This window comes from Aotus nancymaae, unplaced genomic scaffold (assembly GCF_030222135.1).
Source record: "Aotus nancymaae isolate 86718 unplaced genomic scaffold, 86718_ANA_hifiasm-v0.15.2.pri h1tg000007l, whole genome shotgun sequence".
NCBI classification, from domain to species: Eukaryota; Metazoa; Chordata; class Mammalia; order Primates; family Aotidae; genus Aotus; species Aotus nancymaae.
Genome location: NW_026988418.1, coordinates 37,487,197 through 37,505,845, shown reverse-complemented (window position 1 = coordinate 37,505,845; position 18,649 = coordinate 37,487,197). Strand labels below are relative to the sequence as shown.

Below are 18,649 nucleotides of genomic sequence, written 5' to 3'. Positions count from 1 at the left end.
TTCTTTGAAAGTCTCAGCATAGAACTGGGCATCTCCATGTTGTTGGTGTCAGTGAACCACCCTAATGTGAAGGAGAATAAGAAGTACATTAAAGCAAGAAAAGAGACTCTGGGGCCAGAAAGATTTATACTGATTGAGCCATTCATTCATTCATTCAACACACATATATCCATCACACTATATGCTAAGGATTGTGATAAGTATGAAGAAATGCAAAGATGAAAGATACAGTTCCTGGCCTCAAGAAGCTTACTCTGTGTGTGAGTGTAAGTGCACATGCACGTGTGTGTGTGTCAGTTGACATACAAAGACATCAATGATTACAATAAAGTTTCTATTCTCTGATGATATATGCACAGAATATAATAACAACAAACATGATCGGGAACTAGTTGAAGTTATTTAGGATGACTTCCTAGAGGAGGGGATGTTGGGGTTGAGCTTTGTCTTAATTGAATCCTTTATGTATTTTTGTGTTAAAAGGTGGTGGTGGGGAGGTGGTGGTGTGAAGAAATTTAAAAACTGCTCATCATGTGTGCTATTTGCAAATTTTCCTGCATCTATATTTAAAGAACTTGGATTGTGTTTGTCTTGAAATATTTGTAATGAATAATACAGGGATCTTGCAATCAGCATAGTATGTAATATTTGTAACTAAATTAAGATAATAGTTTATTCAACATTCCTTTCCATATATTTTCTTTAGTTTAATGTACCTTGTCAGTTGGTATTACAGATATGAAATTATTTAATATAAATGGCTCTTCCCCTCAAGAAACTTACTCAACAGAGACATGATACCAAGTAGAAAGTGGTAAGTGAATTAAGATTGATAAATCTTTTCTGGGAAGACAGAGAATCTTTCCATCAAGTATAAGAATGAGATTAGGAATGCACATAGGGAGAGGTAAAACAACCTTGGAGAATGAACAGAATCTAGAAAGTGACATTCTAACTACCGTACATTAAGCTAGAAGGGTCCACAGAGATCGGTTACTGTATATTTGCAAGTCACCTGTTAAAATCTTGTTAAAATGCAGATTTAGCAGATCTGGTGTGGGGCCTGCGATTCCACATTTCTGACAAGCTCCTAGGTGATGACAAAGCTGCTGGTCTGTGAGTCACACCTGGAATAGCAAGCATCCAGTTCAAATGCCTCATTATGATGATAATCCTAAAACCCAGGGCAGGAAGGGATTTGCTCATGTCACACAACTGATTAGTATGAGAGCAGCTCTCTTGTCTCACACTATAGCAGCTCAGCAAGTAGTAAAAAGATCATGGGCTTTGGAATCAGGCTGATCTCGGCTCAAATCTTGGCCCTGCTGTTTACTAGTTACAAAGCCTTGGGCATGTCATTTATACTTTCTGTGCTTCAGTTTCTCATTTGTAGAATACTGATAAATAACTGTTACCCGTAGAAGAGTTGTGATAAGTCTGTGCTACGACTGGCATACAAAAAATGCACAATAGCATCTCGAACACAGTAAGAGTCTATGTTCGAATAGACATTTCTGTTCTATGTTACAGATCAAAATATGTCACGTGTCTTCTCTTTTTATCCTTTGGCCAGGTCTGTATTGCCATCAGAGCACATGATAATATTATCTACATCATAACCCCCTAGGGCCCAGGCTGTGTAAGCATCTGGTGACACTTAGTGGCACAGTTAACACTGGCTGGGCTGGCAAATAAGAGACTGACGAAGGCCAAAAAAAAAAAAAAAAAAAAGGATTTCATTTTTTTCACTGAACCTTTGAAAGAGAAGGTAGGATGGCAAACATATATCCACTAGTAAATTTTTTGTACTTGTTTTCAGATGAGGCCTTTAAAACATCTGCTCATTAATAAAAAATGTTCAGCTAATATCACAGATATTAATGGTGATGATTTTCATTCCACTTTGGTTAATACAGAAGTTATTTTCTTCCTGGGTCCATGATTTTTTCAGATTTCCTTAGTTGCCATTACCTAAATGCCAAGAAAAACCTATCTTATAAGTTCCAAGAAAATAATAAGAAATGACAACTGGTTAAATGCGATTTTTTTTTTTCACAAGAAAATTCCTACTTCAAATACTAGTAAGCGAAAGGAAGAAAGATGCCTTTTTTGCATTATATGAGTTTAGATTTAGTCCACATGGAAGGTGTTAAAGGTGAAAGAAAAAGAAGAATCCATGAGGAATTAAACCTGTTAAACTGTTCAGAGCCATTGTAAGAGCTGCTTCAGAAATCTATTTAGAAATCATTGCCCTTGTATCTGAATCATTACAGAGACACCAGCATCACCCACTTCTTATTGCTGAGAACATAGCAACAGTTGCCATGCTAGCAAGAGATTCAGATTCGCAACACAAACACTGGAGTCAGGAGGGGGCAGGGCGAGGCCAGAGCCGGAGTCAGGGCGGCTGAACGGAACACAGTGCTGCCTGTATAGATTTAATTAGGCCGGTTGTTCTCTTTGGTCTCTGTGCTTGTTCTGTCAGATATTTCAGGAGAGCAGAAGCAGTCTCAAAAGCAGCATTTTTGGACAAAGTCTTACTTTCAGCTGTACACACACACGACTGCCAAAGGCAGGATCCGTGTGCTTTGATGTGCTTAAGAGTGGGTCTGGGCCCTCCTTTGTGTATGAAAGAAGAGGGTTTCTCTTCATTTCCAGGAATGAAAACCTCATAAAACTCTCATCATTAGAAAGTCAGGCCATTCGTTGTCCCAATATGTCATTTCATCTCATTGAAAACTGAGAAATCTGTCACCATTTATTTAGCAGTTTGCCTCCGGAGAATCTTCGCAGGTTCTCTTCATGTGGCTGGGAATTAGTTAATTAGTTTTACAAAACGCTTGAGGAGGGAAATGCACTCTGGCTCACCCTTTGGGTTAGGAGGGAGTGCATTTTAGGTTGCTAACAAGCACTGCCGAAGGACAGAAAAAAGCACGAAATTACAGCATCAGAATAGCCATGGTGAGAGCTGCATCTCATTCTCTCTCTCAAGTGGATATGTTGTAACCTAAATATGTCACTCGCTCACTCTTCCCATGCAAATCTTTCATGTGTGACAATAAATCCAGGTCCTTAAAGCTTATTTTTTAAAAAGAAGGTGCCAATTTTATACACGTAGGGCTCTTCTCATATCTTCACTTTTATTAATTTCACATTTTCATCACCTCTTTTGAACAGAGTATTTTGTTTGATGTTCTTTCTTTTACATTTTTCATGAAGAAAGGCTGTTTCAAACTAAAGGTAGTTTTAAAAGTCAAGGAAAAGATTGACATTTTTCACATGCTCCTCAACTTTGAGGCTACACACCTTTGTTCAGTGTGAAATCTCCAAGCCTCTAACCTTAGTACAGCAGTTAGGAGGGCTGGAGGAGGCCTCACTCGTTGTTTACCAACTGATTGCTAGATGGCGCTAGAGAGCAAGGCAGCTAAAAACAAGCCGCTAACATGTTGCTTTAGTCCACATCAGCCAAAGGAGTTCTTAGCATAGGGCCCCATCGCCTTTCAGCACAGACTATGTTCAATTCTGGTGATCTGTAAGATACCAGAAGCATGGAATGCAGAGGGCACTGACAATCAATTCATAGCCCTCCTTTCACTTTTCATGTAGATGTGTGCATATAGGAATTGCTTGTATATTTCACTACAGTGCTTTCTGGGTATGCTGCACCGAGGGATGTGGTGAAGAGGTGTTATGTAAATATAATAAATGGCAGTGTTGATCGTTTGGAACTTCGTGGAAAGAGTTTTAACTTCGTGAAAGACCCCTTCCCACTTTCTTTAATGTTCTCATCTATATAAGATAGCATTCAGGGGCATACTGAGGTATACCAAATATTTTCACATTGTCACATCAAGATGCATAGTTATATATTTCCCTTGTCAGCCCCATATTATCACGACATTAGGAGATTTTCTGATTTTGTTAATTAGTAAAAAATATGGGCATCTCAAGAAGATATGAGCTGAAAAAGAAAGAGATAAAAGGCAACTGATAGGCATCGTGGCACTTGCTTAGATTCTAGCTCCTCTCCTTTGGCTTTTATATTTTGCCACTTCAAGTCCTTAATGAGCTTGATAACTGATGTTCAGGAAGTGAGTGTCATAAATATTTTACATCTCAGAGATGATAGCTATCCTAAAAAGAAAAATAGTCTTGTCCCTAGATTTAGGCAAGCAACATCTTATTCTTCTCATTATACATGCAAGATTCATAGAACTTAAGTCACCAGTGTCACTGAGTAAGAAATGCAACTCTTTCTTACGAGCTCAGAAGACACTGCTAAGGTGAGGTTTAGATACTAATATAAGATTCGAATAAGCCCTGCAGTCTTTTGAATATTCTATAGACATCATATTTCAAATCAGCATTCTTTGAATAAGTAAAATATAGTCTAGAAAGCCAAAGATCCTTTTTTGTTTCATTATATTTATAAATCTTAAAATTATTTCTATGTAGAATTGGCTAAAAGACACTGACCCCTTATTGTATTTAGATGTGAGAAAGAGTGGCCTGTTCCTTCATTTCTGGCCCTTAAAAACTCTTGGATCCTCATTACTGGAAAGTCAATTTTTGCCCCCAAATGTTAGCTAAAAGACTGCTGTTGTTGTTTTTTATTCAGTGAGTGCAATTGACTACTACAGTGGAGAGTATGTTTAATGAGAAAATGAAATGAAGAGCCTAATTTTACAATGTACTCAGTTCCACAAAGAAATCATGCTATAGTAGAGCTATCCTCAAAGCTCTACTATAGCCCACAAGTGTCACTTCTGTTAAGTTCCTAGAAGGAAGAAGCTCATCCTTTTAGGTGCTCTGATTGGTTGTTGCCACTTTTACAAATGTGGTCAGAGAGTGAGGCTGTTTTGGAGATGTGTGGTTGAAGAAGATATAGAGGGTAGGGCTAGTCCATGGCATGCCTATGAATGAGGCGGCAGCTGTGGAGTTGTGTTCAGTTTGGGTCTCTTATCAGCACAGGCAGGTGATTATAGCGTTTCATCAGGAGGCATAAGCTGAGGCAAAGTGGCTCCTATCAGAGTTAGCCAGAGTGAGAAGGGAAATTTCACTGCAGTCAAAGACTATCGGCTATAGAGAGAATGCAGTATGTTTCACTGGATCTGGCAGAGTTTAAGTGAGAGGTAGTTCAGTACTCTGGATAGCTCCCTGATAATTCTCAAAGCCCAAACTTGACACTAGAATTTTCTGGCAGTTCAAACATGTTGGCAAAGTTTAGTCTCCAGAAATAGCATGATGTAATGAAAATACTACCGGACAGGCCCAGATTAAATTATGAACTACCATTTTTTTCTACTAGTTATATGCATTATTTACATTATTTGAGTTTCTGTTTGATCTAAAAATTGGAAACCATGAGGCATACTTCACAAGATTGTTGTGAGAATTCAGTGGCATAATTGTGGGAAGCCATTATGTTCATGCACTTCACACATGTACCAGGCCCTGTTCTAAGTACTGGAGAAAGAGCAGCAAAAGGAGAGACATTTTATGCCTGCTTGATGTTTACCATCTACTGTAGATACAAATATAAAAATAAATGATTTTCTAAGATGATCACTCCAGATAAATATAAGTGCTATGAAGTTCTCATACTGACTCTTGTTGGTCTACAGAATGAATTTTAATAGATTATATGGTAGATACAAACCATGGGTTTAAGCAAGGTGGAGGGTCAGATAGGAAATACCCATAGAAAGCCAAAATGCTCAAAAGGCAACATCTAGACTAGGTAAATCAGAAAAAACAAAATTCACTCTACATAAAGATATGCAGAGGATAAATATCCTATATTATTTCTGGCTCCAGGTAAAGTGAAAAAAAGAAAATATATATATATAACCCTCAGAAGTCTCATCTGCCAGCCCACATACAAGCAAGTTTAAAGCAGAATTATTAGTACATGTGTTTTATGAAAAACTCCAAGTTGAAGTTTTAGAGTGGTCTTGAGGTATTAATGTCTGTAGATGAAATGTGTTTGAAGAAAGAAAAAAAGAAAGGTGTGGAGAGGGTCTACAGCATTTTAAAATTCTCCTGTAAAATTGTAAATGATATGCAGCTTCTAGAACTGGCATAGAAATTAGAAATAAGTTAAATTAGAAATGCAATGAACAAAATAAACAACACAATAAATCCAGCTTCTGTGAGAATAAATGAACTGGAAGACAGATCTGAAAACAATTACCCATAAAGCAGGATAGAGAAAGTCAAGGGTGGAAAAATTTTTTAAAAGAGTTTGAGAAATATGGAAAATAGAGTGAGAAGCTTTAAAACATATCCAACTCGAATTCCAGAAAGAGATAATAAGGAAGAGGTAATAGAGAAATGTCAGAAGAGACAATGGCTGAGGATTATCCAGAATTTATGAAAGATGCCAATTTTCAAATTCCAGAAACACAATATATCACAAGTAAAATAAATAAACATAAGTTTATATCTATACACAACATAGCTAAACTGTGGGATACCAAAGATGAAGAGAACTTCTAAAAGCAGTTTAAAAAGGCAGATTAAAAACAAAAGAAATAACAATTTGATTCATAGATGAAATTTTAAGAAACAAAGACAGTAAAACATGGAATAGCATTTGCCCCCTGAAGGTGCAGGGAAAAAAAGTAACTGAATAACTAAAATCCTATGTCTACTAAATAACTTAAAAAAGAGGGAAAATATGTGTTTTTCATATGTTTACTTCCACAGAGTAAGACTTAAATAATTTTTAAAGGTGCATTTAAGAAAAAGAAACATGATACTAAGAGAAAAATTTAAAATGTAAGTATAATGAACAATGAAACATTAAACATGGGGTAAGCCTAAATCAACTGTAGTTGTATAAAACAATGATATCACCACGGAATTTATAAAATCTTGATGAAGCTAAAGTACTGGAAATTAAATAAAGAGATATTGTAGAGGTTAGGAGAGAATGATTTGTGATTAAAATGATCTAAGGTATTTTGTTTGAGAATAACACAAACATATTAAAAATATAATTTGTTATTTTAAATAATATATTAAGGTTTCTAGGGTACTCACCAAAGAATAGAAATATAGATCATATTCAAGGAGAGAGATCCAAGATGGCCAATTACTAGCAGCTCAGGATTGTAGCTCCCAGTGAAAGTGCAGAGAACGAGAGGACGCCACACTTTCAGATGAATTTTTGTTGCTCACGGACCAGGAGATTCCCAGCGGAGGAGCCCCACGGGTTGCCAGTGTGACTCTTGTGGCCGGTGCGGCGGTTTTGCCAGCGCCTCGGCGTGGCGGCTCTCAGTGCAGAGTAAACGGGACTGGGTCCCCTTTTGGTCGACGTTTGGAGCTCTGGGAAGGCGGAGGCACCCATTCAGCTGATTGAAAAAGGGATTCAAGAAGGAAGCCAGACCGGAGATTCCCCAGCAGAAAAGCACCATGAATCTTCATGCTGCTGTTTTAGCTGGTGCAGTGAGTTGCTCAGGTTCTGGCGCTGGGAATCAACAAGTTTGACATCCACTCAGAGACCTAATTTGAAAGTCGGTAATTACAAAGACAACAGGTGGATAAATTTACAATGATGGGAAGAAACCAGCGTTAAAAGGCTGAGAATACCCTAAATCAGAATGACTCTCCCTCTACAGGGGATCACAGTTCCTCATCAACAGGGGAACAAGGCCTGATGGAGAACAAGTGCGTTCCAATAACAGAATTAGGCTTCAGAAGGTGGATAATAAGAAACTTCTGTGAGTTAAAAGAACATGTTCTAGCCCAATGTAAAGAAACTAAGAACCTTGAAAAAAGGTTTGATAAAATCCTAACAAGAATAGACAATTTAGAGGTATATAAGTGAATTACTGGAACTGAAGAATACAATATGAGAACTTCACGAAGTATGCACAGGTTTTAACAGTCGAATTGATCAAGCAGAAGAAAGGATATCAGAGGTCGAAGACCAACTTAATGAAATGAAATGAGAAGACACGATTAGAGAACAAAGAGTAAAAAAGAATGAGCAAAGTCTCCAAGAAATATGGGACTATGTGAAAAGACCTAATTTACGTTTGATAGGTGTACCTGAATGTCATGAAGAGAATGAATCCAAGCTGGAAAATATTCTTCAGGATATTTATTCAGGAAAACTTTCCTAACCTAGTAAGGCAGGACGATACTCAACTCCAGGTAATACAGAGAACACCACAAAGATATTCCTCAAGACACATAATCGTTAGATTCACCAGGGTTGAAATAAAGGAGAAAATTCTAAGGGCAGCTAGAGAGAAAGGTCAGGTTACCCATAAAGAGAAGCCTATCAGACTCACAGCAGATCTCTCAGCACAAACCCTACAAACTAGAAGAGAGTGGGGGTCAATATTCAATATCCTCAAAGACAAGAATTTTTGACCCAGAATCTCATATCCAGCCAAACTAAGCTTCATAAATGAAGGAAAAATAACATTTTTCACAAACAAGCAAGCACTCAGAGATTTCATCACCACCAGACCTGCTTTACAAGAGCTTCTGAAAGAAGCACAACACATAGAAAGGAGCAACCAGTATCAGTCATCCCAAAAACATACCAAAAGGTAAAGAGTATCTCCATAATGAAGAATCTATATCAACTAATGGGCAAAATAGCCAGATAGCATTAAACGGCAATATTAAACTCACAAATATCAACATTAATTCTAAATTTAAATAGATTAAATGCCCCAATCAAAGACACAGACAGGCAAATTGAATAAAAAGTCAAAACCTATTTGTACGCTGTATCCAGATCCATCTCATAAGCAAGGACACACAAAGACTCAAAACAAAGGGTTGGAGGAAGATTCACCAATCAAATGGAGAGCAAAAACAAAACAAAACAAAACAAAAAAACAAAAAAAGGAGTTGTAACTTTCGTCTCTGACAAAATAGACTTTAATAGTAACAAAGACTGAAAGAAACGAAGGACATTACATGATGGTAAAACGATCAATGCAACAACAGGCGTTAATGATCATAAATACATACGCACCCAATATAGGAGCACCTAGATACATAAGACAAGCTCTTAATGACTTATAAAGAGACTTGGACTCTTGCACAATAATAGCAGGAGACTTTGACACCACATTGGTAATATCTGACGGATCAACGAGATAGAAAATTAACAGGGACATCTATGATTAGAACTCAGACCTGGAACAAGTAAACTCAGTGAATATTTACAGAATTCTTCATCCCAGGTCCACAGAACATACTTTTTTCTCAGTATCACATTACACCTATTTAGAAAGTGACCACATAATTGGAAGTAAATTACTCTTCAGTATTTGCACAGCATTTCACAGACTTAAATGAAATATTGGTTGGCTGTTTGTTTGTTATTTTCTTCCCTTATTCCTTCCTGTCTCTGCTGTTAAGCACATTTATTGGCATAAAAGAGGTTTTTAATACCAATTTTTAGATTGCATTCCAGCCTGGGCAATCGAGCAAGACTCCTGTTCTCTTTCCCCCTTCCTCTTTCTCTTTCTTTCTTTCAAAGAAAAGAAAAGTGTTTTCTCACCTATAGATAAAAGAACAAAACAGCTGAGCTTTGAAAAACAACTTTTGAAAGCTGTATAAAACAATAATCTTGGGATCAGGGAATCTTTGGCTATTTTCTGCTAAGCTCTCTCTGCTTGTACTTGGTAGCTTTCTGAAATGGCAGTCCTTCCCATTGTCTGTTTGTGTCTCTCAGATTTCACTGGCCTGTCATGCTGAGGCCCCGTGCTTCCAAGTACCTTTACCTTTGCTGAGAACTTGTTTATGATTCTTGTGTCCAGCTGAGATAAAAGTGAATACTCTTAAAAAAAGGAACTGAGGATTTTTTTTTCTATAGGATCAAATTTGGGAAAAGAAACATTGATATAAAATGAAAAAAATATATATAGATCATATTCAAATAATCAAAGAAAAGAAAAAAAGATAGGGTGAGAAAAAAATACTAGACAGAATAAAATAATATGGTAGCAATTAGTCCAACTGATTTCAGCAATCACAATGAATGTAACTATTTATCACACAAAAGGTATATAAGAATCCCATAGAGAAAATTATAAACTCTTACTAAAAGATATTGAAGAATATCTAAATAAGTACAAAGATGTACTATGTTCATGGTAATGAGGACTCAATATTATAAAGCTGTCAGATTTTTTCATATTGACCTATAAGTTTAAATATCTATAATCAAAATCTCATTTTTTGGTGGAAAATGAAAACTGATTATAAAAGTTTTAGTAGCCCCCTCCCCTCTTATCTACCAGGAATACATTCCAAGACCCCCAGTGGATGCCTGAAACTAGATATATTACTGAATCCAATACACACTATATTTTTTTTATACATACATACCTATGATAAAATTTAACTTATAAATTAGGCACAGTGAAAGATTGACAATAATTAATGATAAAATAGAACAATTATAATGATATGCTATAATAACAGTTATGTGGGGCCTGGTGCAGTGGCTCACATTTATAATCTCAGCACTTTAGGGGGCTGAATCATTTTAGCCTAGGAGTTTGAGAACAGCCTGGGCAACATAGTAAAATTCTGTCTCTACAAAAATTAAAATTTAAAATTAATTGGGCATGGTGGTGCATGCCTGTAGTCCCAGTTACTCAGAAGGCTAAGACAGGAGGACTGCTTGAGCCCAGGAAAAAAATTCTAGGTAAAGTGCTCATTCACAATAAATAATCAGACAGGGTCCCACTTGCAGGAAAAGTACATACCCTGAGTGTTCAAGGGAAACACAGGCTGGACGTCCCTTGTAACCCAGTGTGCACACACCTGCATTGCTGGGATGTTTCTGCCCATTGTTTTGTTGGTTTATTTGTTTATTCATTTCTCAAATGAAGATTCACATTGATAGAATATAAAATAAATGAATCTATAATTGGCAAATTTATCAGAATACTATGTTTTGCTTTTATCTCATGGGAAAATAAATGTCATATTAATGCTCTGCACATAAAATCCACTTTTGAAACAATGTTACCTTTTGTCATAGAACTTTTAAATATTAAAATTAAAAAAAAACACATGGAGTGAATGTGGTAGTCACTTTTCTCCTCACACATCTTAGTCACCTACATTCTATCCTTTTAGTTATTAAAAAGAAATATATTAACATTTAGTGCCCTAATAGTGAGGGGGTAGAGTGAAAAAGAGGTGGAATATCTAGTGGTTCATTATTTTTAGATGAGAATGTATTTGAACTTTATAGGAATGTAGGAGTCAAAAAAATCTGAATGCCAGAGTTTTTCTCACTTAAATTGCAGAAATACAAAGTCTGGTATTTATAGCCCACCTAATAATTTTCCTAGTTTTTTATAAATAAACATATTTAATATTCACCACATGCAGTTAAAAAATAAATGAGATATTGTAGACACCTGAACAAAACAAAAGAGAAGAAAATTTCTGTTTTTAATGTATTCATGAACTAATAGGGACTAAGACACATAGAAAAAATAACATGAATTATAAAGTGGCACAGAGTCCCGTAGTTTTTAGTGAGGCATGAATGAATGGAGATGGGGTAGTCCCCAGAAAATACTTCTTCATGACATAATGATTAAGCTGGTTGAGGTAATTACTGAAGGCTGGTTAATATTTTGACAAGATAAGGGGTGGGTGTCCAGGTTAAAAAAACTGTTAAGATCCAGTGATAAGTTGATGGTAGGTTAAACATGGGGTGTTTATGGGAACTAGTAAAACTTCTAATCTGTCTCTAGTTTTCCTCTCTAGGAATGCTATTGACATTTTGTGTAAGATAATTTTTTATTTTTTGAGACTGTCCAAAACACTGGAGAAACCTTAACATTCTGGGCCCAGCTCACTAAATAGCAATAACATCTCTTTAGTCCTTGGGAATGCAAAAAAAAAAGCCTCCTACAGGTCCAAAAAGCCTAGGATGAAGAGAGAGAGTGACAGTATCACTCTCTAGAACCACTGGATCATATGATGGAAACGTGTATCACTGAGGATTTTGGACTCCTGAATCAATGACTTCACTTAATTTTAGAGGCATTGGAGAATTGTTGAAGGTTTTAATGCAAATAATATAATTGGAGTTTTCCATAATAAAGATTATGAAGGTAGTAGGTGGGTTAAAGCACAAGGAAGCTGGAACAGGAGAGAAGTTAAAGATGTTGCAAAAGCTAGGAAGCAGAGAGGCCAAGGCTGAATAAATGAACTGGGGTTCAACTGTGTGTGTGTGGAGTGTGGTGTGTGTGTGTGGTATGAGTTGGAGCCATGGAATTGTAGAAATGACAAGAAGACTCATGGAAAGAAGAGAAGCAATGTGTGAGAGCATTTACAGTGATTATGAAGGTGGTGCTGAAATTGCTGATTGTGGGGAGTTGACAAGAAGTTAGGGATGGAGAAAGGATTGAAAGATTGGAAGAAAAGGGAAAATTTAAAAGTTTTAGTACAAAAAAGAGTGTAAGAGAGGTGGTAGATAAAAGAGGGGAGTGTTTGACCTGGGGTGATGAGGAGGAGACATGGCCACTGTGATCTGGTGAGCATCTGCTCCACTGCAGCAAATAAACATGGTCCCTTTGCTACTCTCCCTTCTTCATTCCTCCTAGTTACATCAGTTTCATGGTGCTATCACCTTACACAATTGCTGTAACCCAGAAAAACTATGAGTAAATTAAAATTTTATAAGTTATATTCAACTTTTATAAAACGAATTCCTTTCTAAGTGCACTAGGCAAGTTTTCTATTTAAAGAAACCTTTGATGGACCCTTTTGTAGTGTGCAAAATTAATCCCAAATGTATCTGTTTTGCAGTTCAAAACTCTGGATCCCTAGTTTTCTTCTCCCGGACAGCTAACTAGGTCATATCATTCTATTCTCAGAGTCCAGCCCCACACAAACACTAATTGGTTTTCACATCTGAAAGGTTGTGTATCAGTTTGTCATTTCTAAATTTACATGATGTAATCCATGTACAAGATGGGAGATTTCATACCCTGTGGGAGGAGCAACTGCCACATGCTTAGCTTTCCAAATATATCTAGAGACACAAAATATTTTAAAAGAGGCAGAACTTCAAGAGTGCATTTCTCAACCTCAGATTTTACCAATTTGTGGGTTTGGTAGGAATTAGGGAATTCCTATTTTCTGTGGAGAAAATCTCTGACACAACTTTCCACCTCTAAATTTATTTTATAAAGAAAAATGATAATAATTAGAAACAAATATACAAAAAACCAAAAACTCCATCAAATCAACCATTACAAAACTCAAACTTATCGGATGTGAACTTCATGACCAAAAATTGAGAAGTAAATGCATCATTTTTCAGGACACTGTTGAAGAGTCCCCACATCCATACGTTAGTAGGGACTACAGGAAAAACCTTGTACTGATTTTTCAGGATCATAACACCATACTATAAAAATTACATTATAACTCTGTAACTTGAATGAACTAGAAAATCCAAAGGTCAGAGGTTACTGGTACATTGCAAGGACCTTTGACAGGGACTATGCAGGTAATAAGTCATCAAAATAGTCCCCTTTGAGCACAGATGCTATTTCACCTTGGCTTTCTCTTTCCTATTCCATTTCTCCCATTAGCTGTACCCACTTCTTACAGAATGACTAGAAGGTTAGCATTGTACCATTCCCTTACAGCATGTTTCTAATACTTAGTTGTGTATTGGAATCACCTGGGGAACTTAAATCATTCTGATGCCTGGGTGCCAAGCCCATGGATTTTGGTTTAATTGGTCCTGGGCACTGGTACTTGTAAAAGCTTCCCAGATGATTCTGATGTGCAGCCAAAGTTAGAAGCACTGTCTCATAGGCTGTTAAACTCGTGGCCCTGCTGTACTTAGTCCATCAATTCTTATGTCCTTGGGCTCTTTGACTTTAAGCATCTATTGATTGCTGGTCTCACTTCCTCTGCCTTCATAGACACAAGCTGAAAAGGCAGGCTTGGGAGAAATAGCCGAATTTATTCACAGATTGACTTTGAGGAGAAACTGGAAGTCCAGCAAATACAAGTATTGGCAAAATATATCAAGCTTCTGGAACATGCCACCTCCTATGCCAGAGAAACTCAGAAAGTACAGGAGAGTCCTGAATGAGAATTCCAGCTTTGCCTACTTACTCTCCATTAACTTGGGAAAGTTGCTTGCCTTTTCTGAGCCTCAGTTTCCTCATCTATAAAAATTGGAATACCTACTTCCTAAGGCTGAATTAGATGACTATTTAAAGTTTTAATATAGTGCCCAGCATGTTCAATAGTGACAGCTATTTAAATGAAAAGAGAAGAGAAAATAGTTAAGGCTTATTCACTGATTACACACCAAGTGAATAATAATTACCATTTATTGAGCTAATTTATCTAATTTTTTTATTCCTTATCTGCTCAACAAATATTTCTTACTGACTTTATGCCAATCATACTGCTAGATACTAAGGATACAGTAATGAATAGAACACACCTAATTTCTATCTTGACACATTTTAAAACTTAGTTAAACGCTTTACCTATTCCTAGAGTTGATTTCAAGTAGCACAAGGATTGAGCTTACTTGGAGGAATGGTCCTAACAAACTGACCATGAATGCACCCTTACAGCAAATCCTCAAGGAAATGCCATGCTGTTAAGAGAAACTTGCACCTAACAGACAGACAAACACTTATCAGAGTTCCATAACAGTCATGAAAGGCCAGAAGGCTATAAAACAGTTTATGAGAATATCAAAGGGAAGATCTCAAAAAAGCTGATGGTTTTTTTTTTCACTTAGCATGTAGTTTTTTAAAAAATAAACTAGTAGTGGTATACATCTCTAGATTCTTGAAGGCCAGAGAAGCTCTGTTCCCTCCACTCGTCATTTGCCTGACTGGGACCGCTGCTGTGCCTCCTATTCTGTGTAGCTCTCCATGTATTGTGAATTCTGTGACTTACCTACATTATTAGAGCTATATTTTTTGCTTGGTTCTGCTGGCATCTTTCAATCAACTAGTGCCATTATTATGACAATAGTACCTCTCCTTATAAAAACTCTAAGAGCTGGTATTATTACCAGTATTTTACATGTGAGATTTAAATGACTTGACCAAGGTCATTGAGCTAGTACATGGCAAAGCTAAGATTTAACCTCACATCTGTCTGATTCCACAGCTTATCCTCTTAACCTCTGTTTCAAGTGGACAAACCTCAGGTGACTGTGCTTTAGAAATATCAAAATCTGGCTGTTCAGAGAAATAACTTTAAAAGCCACAAGTAGAGAATAAGAACAGCAGATTGAACTGGAAGATGATGATGTGACCAAAACCTAATGTAATCTTGGCCTATGGGTCCTTTCGAAATTATGTGAAAGACTAAATCCAATAAAAAATGGTGTCCAGTTTGTGTGATTATCAATCAAAACTACTGATACTTAATTTCATGACATTCCATAGATTAAAGACTTCATGAATCAGAGTACCATTTCTTCATAGCTGCAGCTTCACTCTTTTGTCAGATCAGGAATATAATAACTACAGCTAAAAAAGCAACAATTGCAATTTGTAGATTGTATAAAAACCCCTGCTAACTCCAGATAATCTTTCCCAGTTAAGACCTTTACTCTGATACTGGAGTGTATAAGTGTGTATGTATATGTAGGTGCAGGTGTAAATGTGTATGTGTAACTGGGCCATGTGCAAATGCTTTGGCACTCATGTGGAAGGAGAGAGATTTTAAACCAGTCTTTTCTGGTCTTCCACGGGTTGGAAAGTATGCACTCTATAGGGTGCCTATGAAGCTCACAGTGACTGCCTTCTTTGCTCCCCATCTAGAACAGGGGCTCCTGAGAGCCATGTTTATATTAATGAAATATGACCCCATTCTTACTCCAGCTGTCCATGACTTTTGCCATGTGGCTTTGCAGTTCTTCCCACTAGAAATCAAGTGTATTTTTTCTTCCTATTGATGTTGAAGTCACCTGTGAAACTTGCCAATTTGGAACGTTGTCAGAGGATACAACTTGAGCAAAGGCTTTAAATGTTCATGTAAATTCGGGCTTGTCCTCTTGAGTTACTAGCCTTTGTCTATGAGAGGAATATACCCCAGGTAGTACATTCTTCCATGTGGGTATCCAAGGAGGGTGAGAGACACAAGGAACAGACCTGAACACAATCTGTAGCTCACAGTCAAGCTCATCCAAAATGAGCCCACAAACAAGTCAGCAAGAAATAAATGTTTATGATTATATACACCTGAATTCTGGGATGGGTTACTATACAGAATTATTGTAGCATTATATGACAGATATATTTCTTCTTGAAACTTAACATTTAAGCTGAGAGACAAAGAGACCACCTATTGGGAACTGGGGCATGTAAATAGCAGAGCTAGCTATGAAAGAATGTTGATCTCATTTTCTCATTTTCTGACTTACCTCTTCGCTTAATCTTTTTGTTTTTGCTCCTTTTTTCATCAAGGTAAAGTTCACAGAACATAGAATTAACCATTTTAAAACTAGCAAGACAGGGGTATTTAGTACATTCACAGTTTTATAATCACCACTTCTAATTCCAAAATATTTTCATCAGCCCCGAATAAAACTGGGTGACAATTAAGCAGTTACTCCCAATTTCTCCCTCCTCCCTATCCCCTGGAAGCACCCATCTGCCTTTTGTTTTTATAGATTTACCTATTGCTATGGACTGGAGTGTGACCCTTCTCAAATTCATACGTTGAAACCTTAGCCTCCCATGTGACTGCATTGAAGAGAGGGTCTTTAAGGAGACAATTAAGGTTAAATGAAGTTATAAGCATAAAGCCCTGATCCAGTAGAGTTGGTGCCCTTATAAGAAGATACAGAGACACCAGAGCTCTCTCTGCCATATAAGAACACAGAGAAAAGGTGGATTTCTAGAAAATAGGAAGAAAACCCCCACCATAACCCCAACCATGCTGACAACCTGATCTTGGACTTCCAGCTTCCGGACTGTGGAAATGAATTTCTGTTGTTTAAAGTACCTAGTATACGGTATTTTGTAATGACAGCCTGAGCTTTATCTGTTCATTAGTTGATGGACATTTGGGCTGTTTCCACCTTTTGGCTATTATTAATATTGCTCTATAAACATTTGAATACAGGTATTTGTTTAAGTACCCATTTTTAATTTTAGGGTATATTTCAAGGAGGAGAGAAATTTCTGGGTCTCATGGTAATTCTCAGAACGCTGAACTTTTGTTGCTCAGATCCTCAAAGCTGTTTCCTGGTTTTCATGTAAGAATTCTTCCTTGGATGTCATAAAATTGCCCCAGAATACTTTCAATATATCCCTTTTGTTGCTCTAAAATAGACATCTCTTACTAAAGCTAGGTTAATGCCTGTAACTTGCAACTAAAGGACCTAGACTAACAGAGAATAAAATTTCTAATTTTTAGTCATAAGAAAAATGGGCCGAAAACTCCTCTTTCAAAGTTCTTCAGAGGGGTGGTCAACCCCTGTTGATAGTAATCAGTTGACTGTCTTGATAAGATTCTGAAATAAGACTTTACTATGAGATTTGCTTAGATTACCACTCACCTTTGGGAAAAGGCAGCATAGGACCTTGCATTTAGCGCATATTCCAATTCGAAACGACTTCTTAAAGCTGCCACATGACTCCTGCCAGGTCCTCCCCGACTCACCAGGCAATCAGAAGATGAAGAAGGTGAGAGAGATCCACTGCTGTTACTTGATGCAGGAGACATCAGCTGAGTGGAGGAGGGGCAATTTCAATTGTTTAATACTTCCAACAGGTGTGAAGGAATAACATAAAATATGGATTTAACTTTCTATTCTAGGGTTTCCCATATTTTAATTTCTATTCACTTCAGCTTGCTTCTGGCTTTTTCTTTCAGGGAAAACCTAATGGCAACATCTGGCTAGCTTAATTTACTTTTTTGACAAAGTTCTGTGCTGAGAGCTGGCCTGTTTAATTTATGCTCATCTTTCTGAAAACACAGTAGGCCCAAATCAGATTCATAAAATATATTTAGAAGGTTATTATTCAATGATCGAAAGATTCTTCACATTCTTCACTATGGCAATAAGATTGATGGCAGAGTTCCTTTAAATCATAGGTAAAATTATTCCCTTTACATGAAATTATTCCCTTCAAGTAAAATGAATTTGCACACTTTTCCAGGAATACATCAATCTATAAGAAGAAAAATGCTTTAATGCCTGGTAAGTGTTTTCCCATATTGAACAGGCCAGTCCCTTTGCCACATGATAGTTCTTCAGATGTTTAAAAACAGCTGCTGGACTCATCCTAATTTTCTCTTTTCTGTGATAAGCATCACTAGTTTCTTCAACCGGTTTTCATGTTACATGATTTTCAACCTATTCACCAGTAAAATCTCTCTCTTCTAAAATGTGTATCCCAGTTTTAATTACTCCTTTAAAAGGCTCAGGGACACAACTGGGTATCACCTGGTTATTTCAGAACAAGAATAATCGTATCTTTTGTTTTGCAGCAAGAGTCACTATATTCTAACTGCCAATGAGCTTATTATCCACAAGTGTTCATGATGCTCCTAAGCCATGTCTCTACCATTTGATACTTTTATTATTTTTTCTTTGACTCTGATGCAGGACATTATATTTATATGTATTCCTGTTAAAATTATTCTCATT

General features: G+C 36.9%; 2 protein-coding genes across 3 annotated transcripts in view; one reads left to right on the top strand and one right to left on the bottom strand.

The window, feature by feature from the left end:
- TNNI3K (TNNI3 interacting kinase) overlaps positions 1 to 18,649 on the bottom strand; it is a 335,970-nt gene that overhangs the window by 34,832 nt on the left and 282,489 nt on the right. The window contains exon 25 of the mRNA XM_021667770.2: positions 17,555 to 17,724. Coding sequence (XP_021523445.2) covers positions 17,555 to 17,724 — 170 coding nt within the window. The remainder of the gene's footprint in view (positions 1 to 17,554; positions 17,725 to 18,649) is intronic.
- Positions 1 to 18,649, top strand: part of LRRC53 (leucine rich repeat containing 53) — a 44,068-nt gene that overhangs the window by 3,772 nt on the left and 21,647 nt on the right. The gene's annotated exons all lie outside the window — the stretch shown is intronic.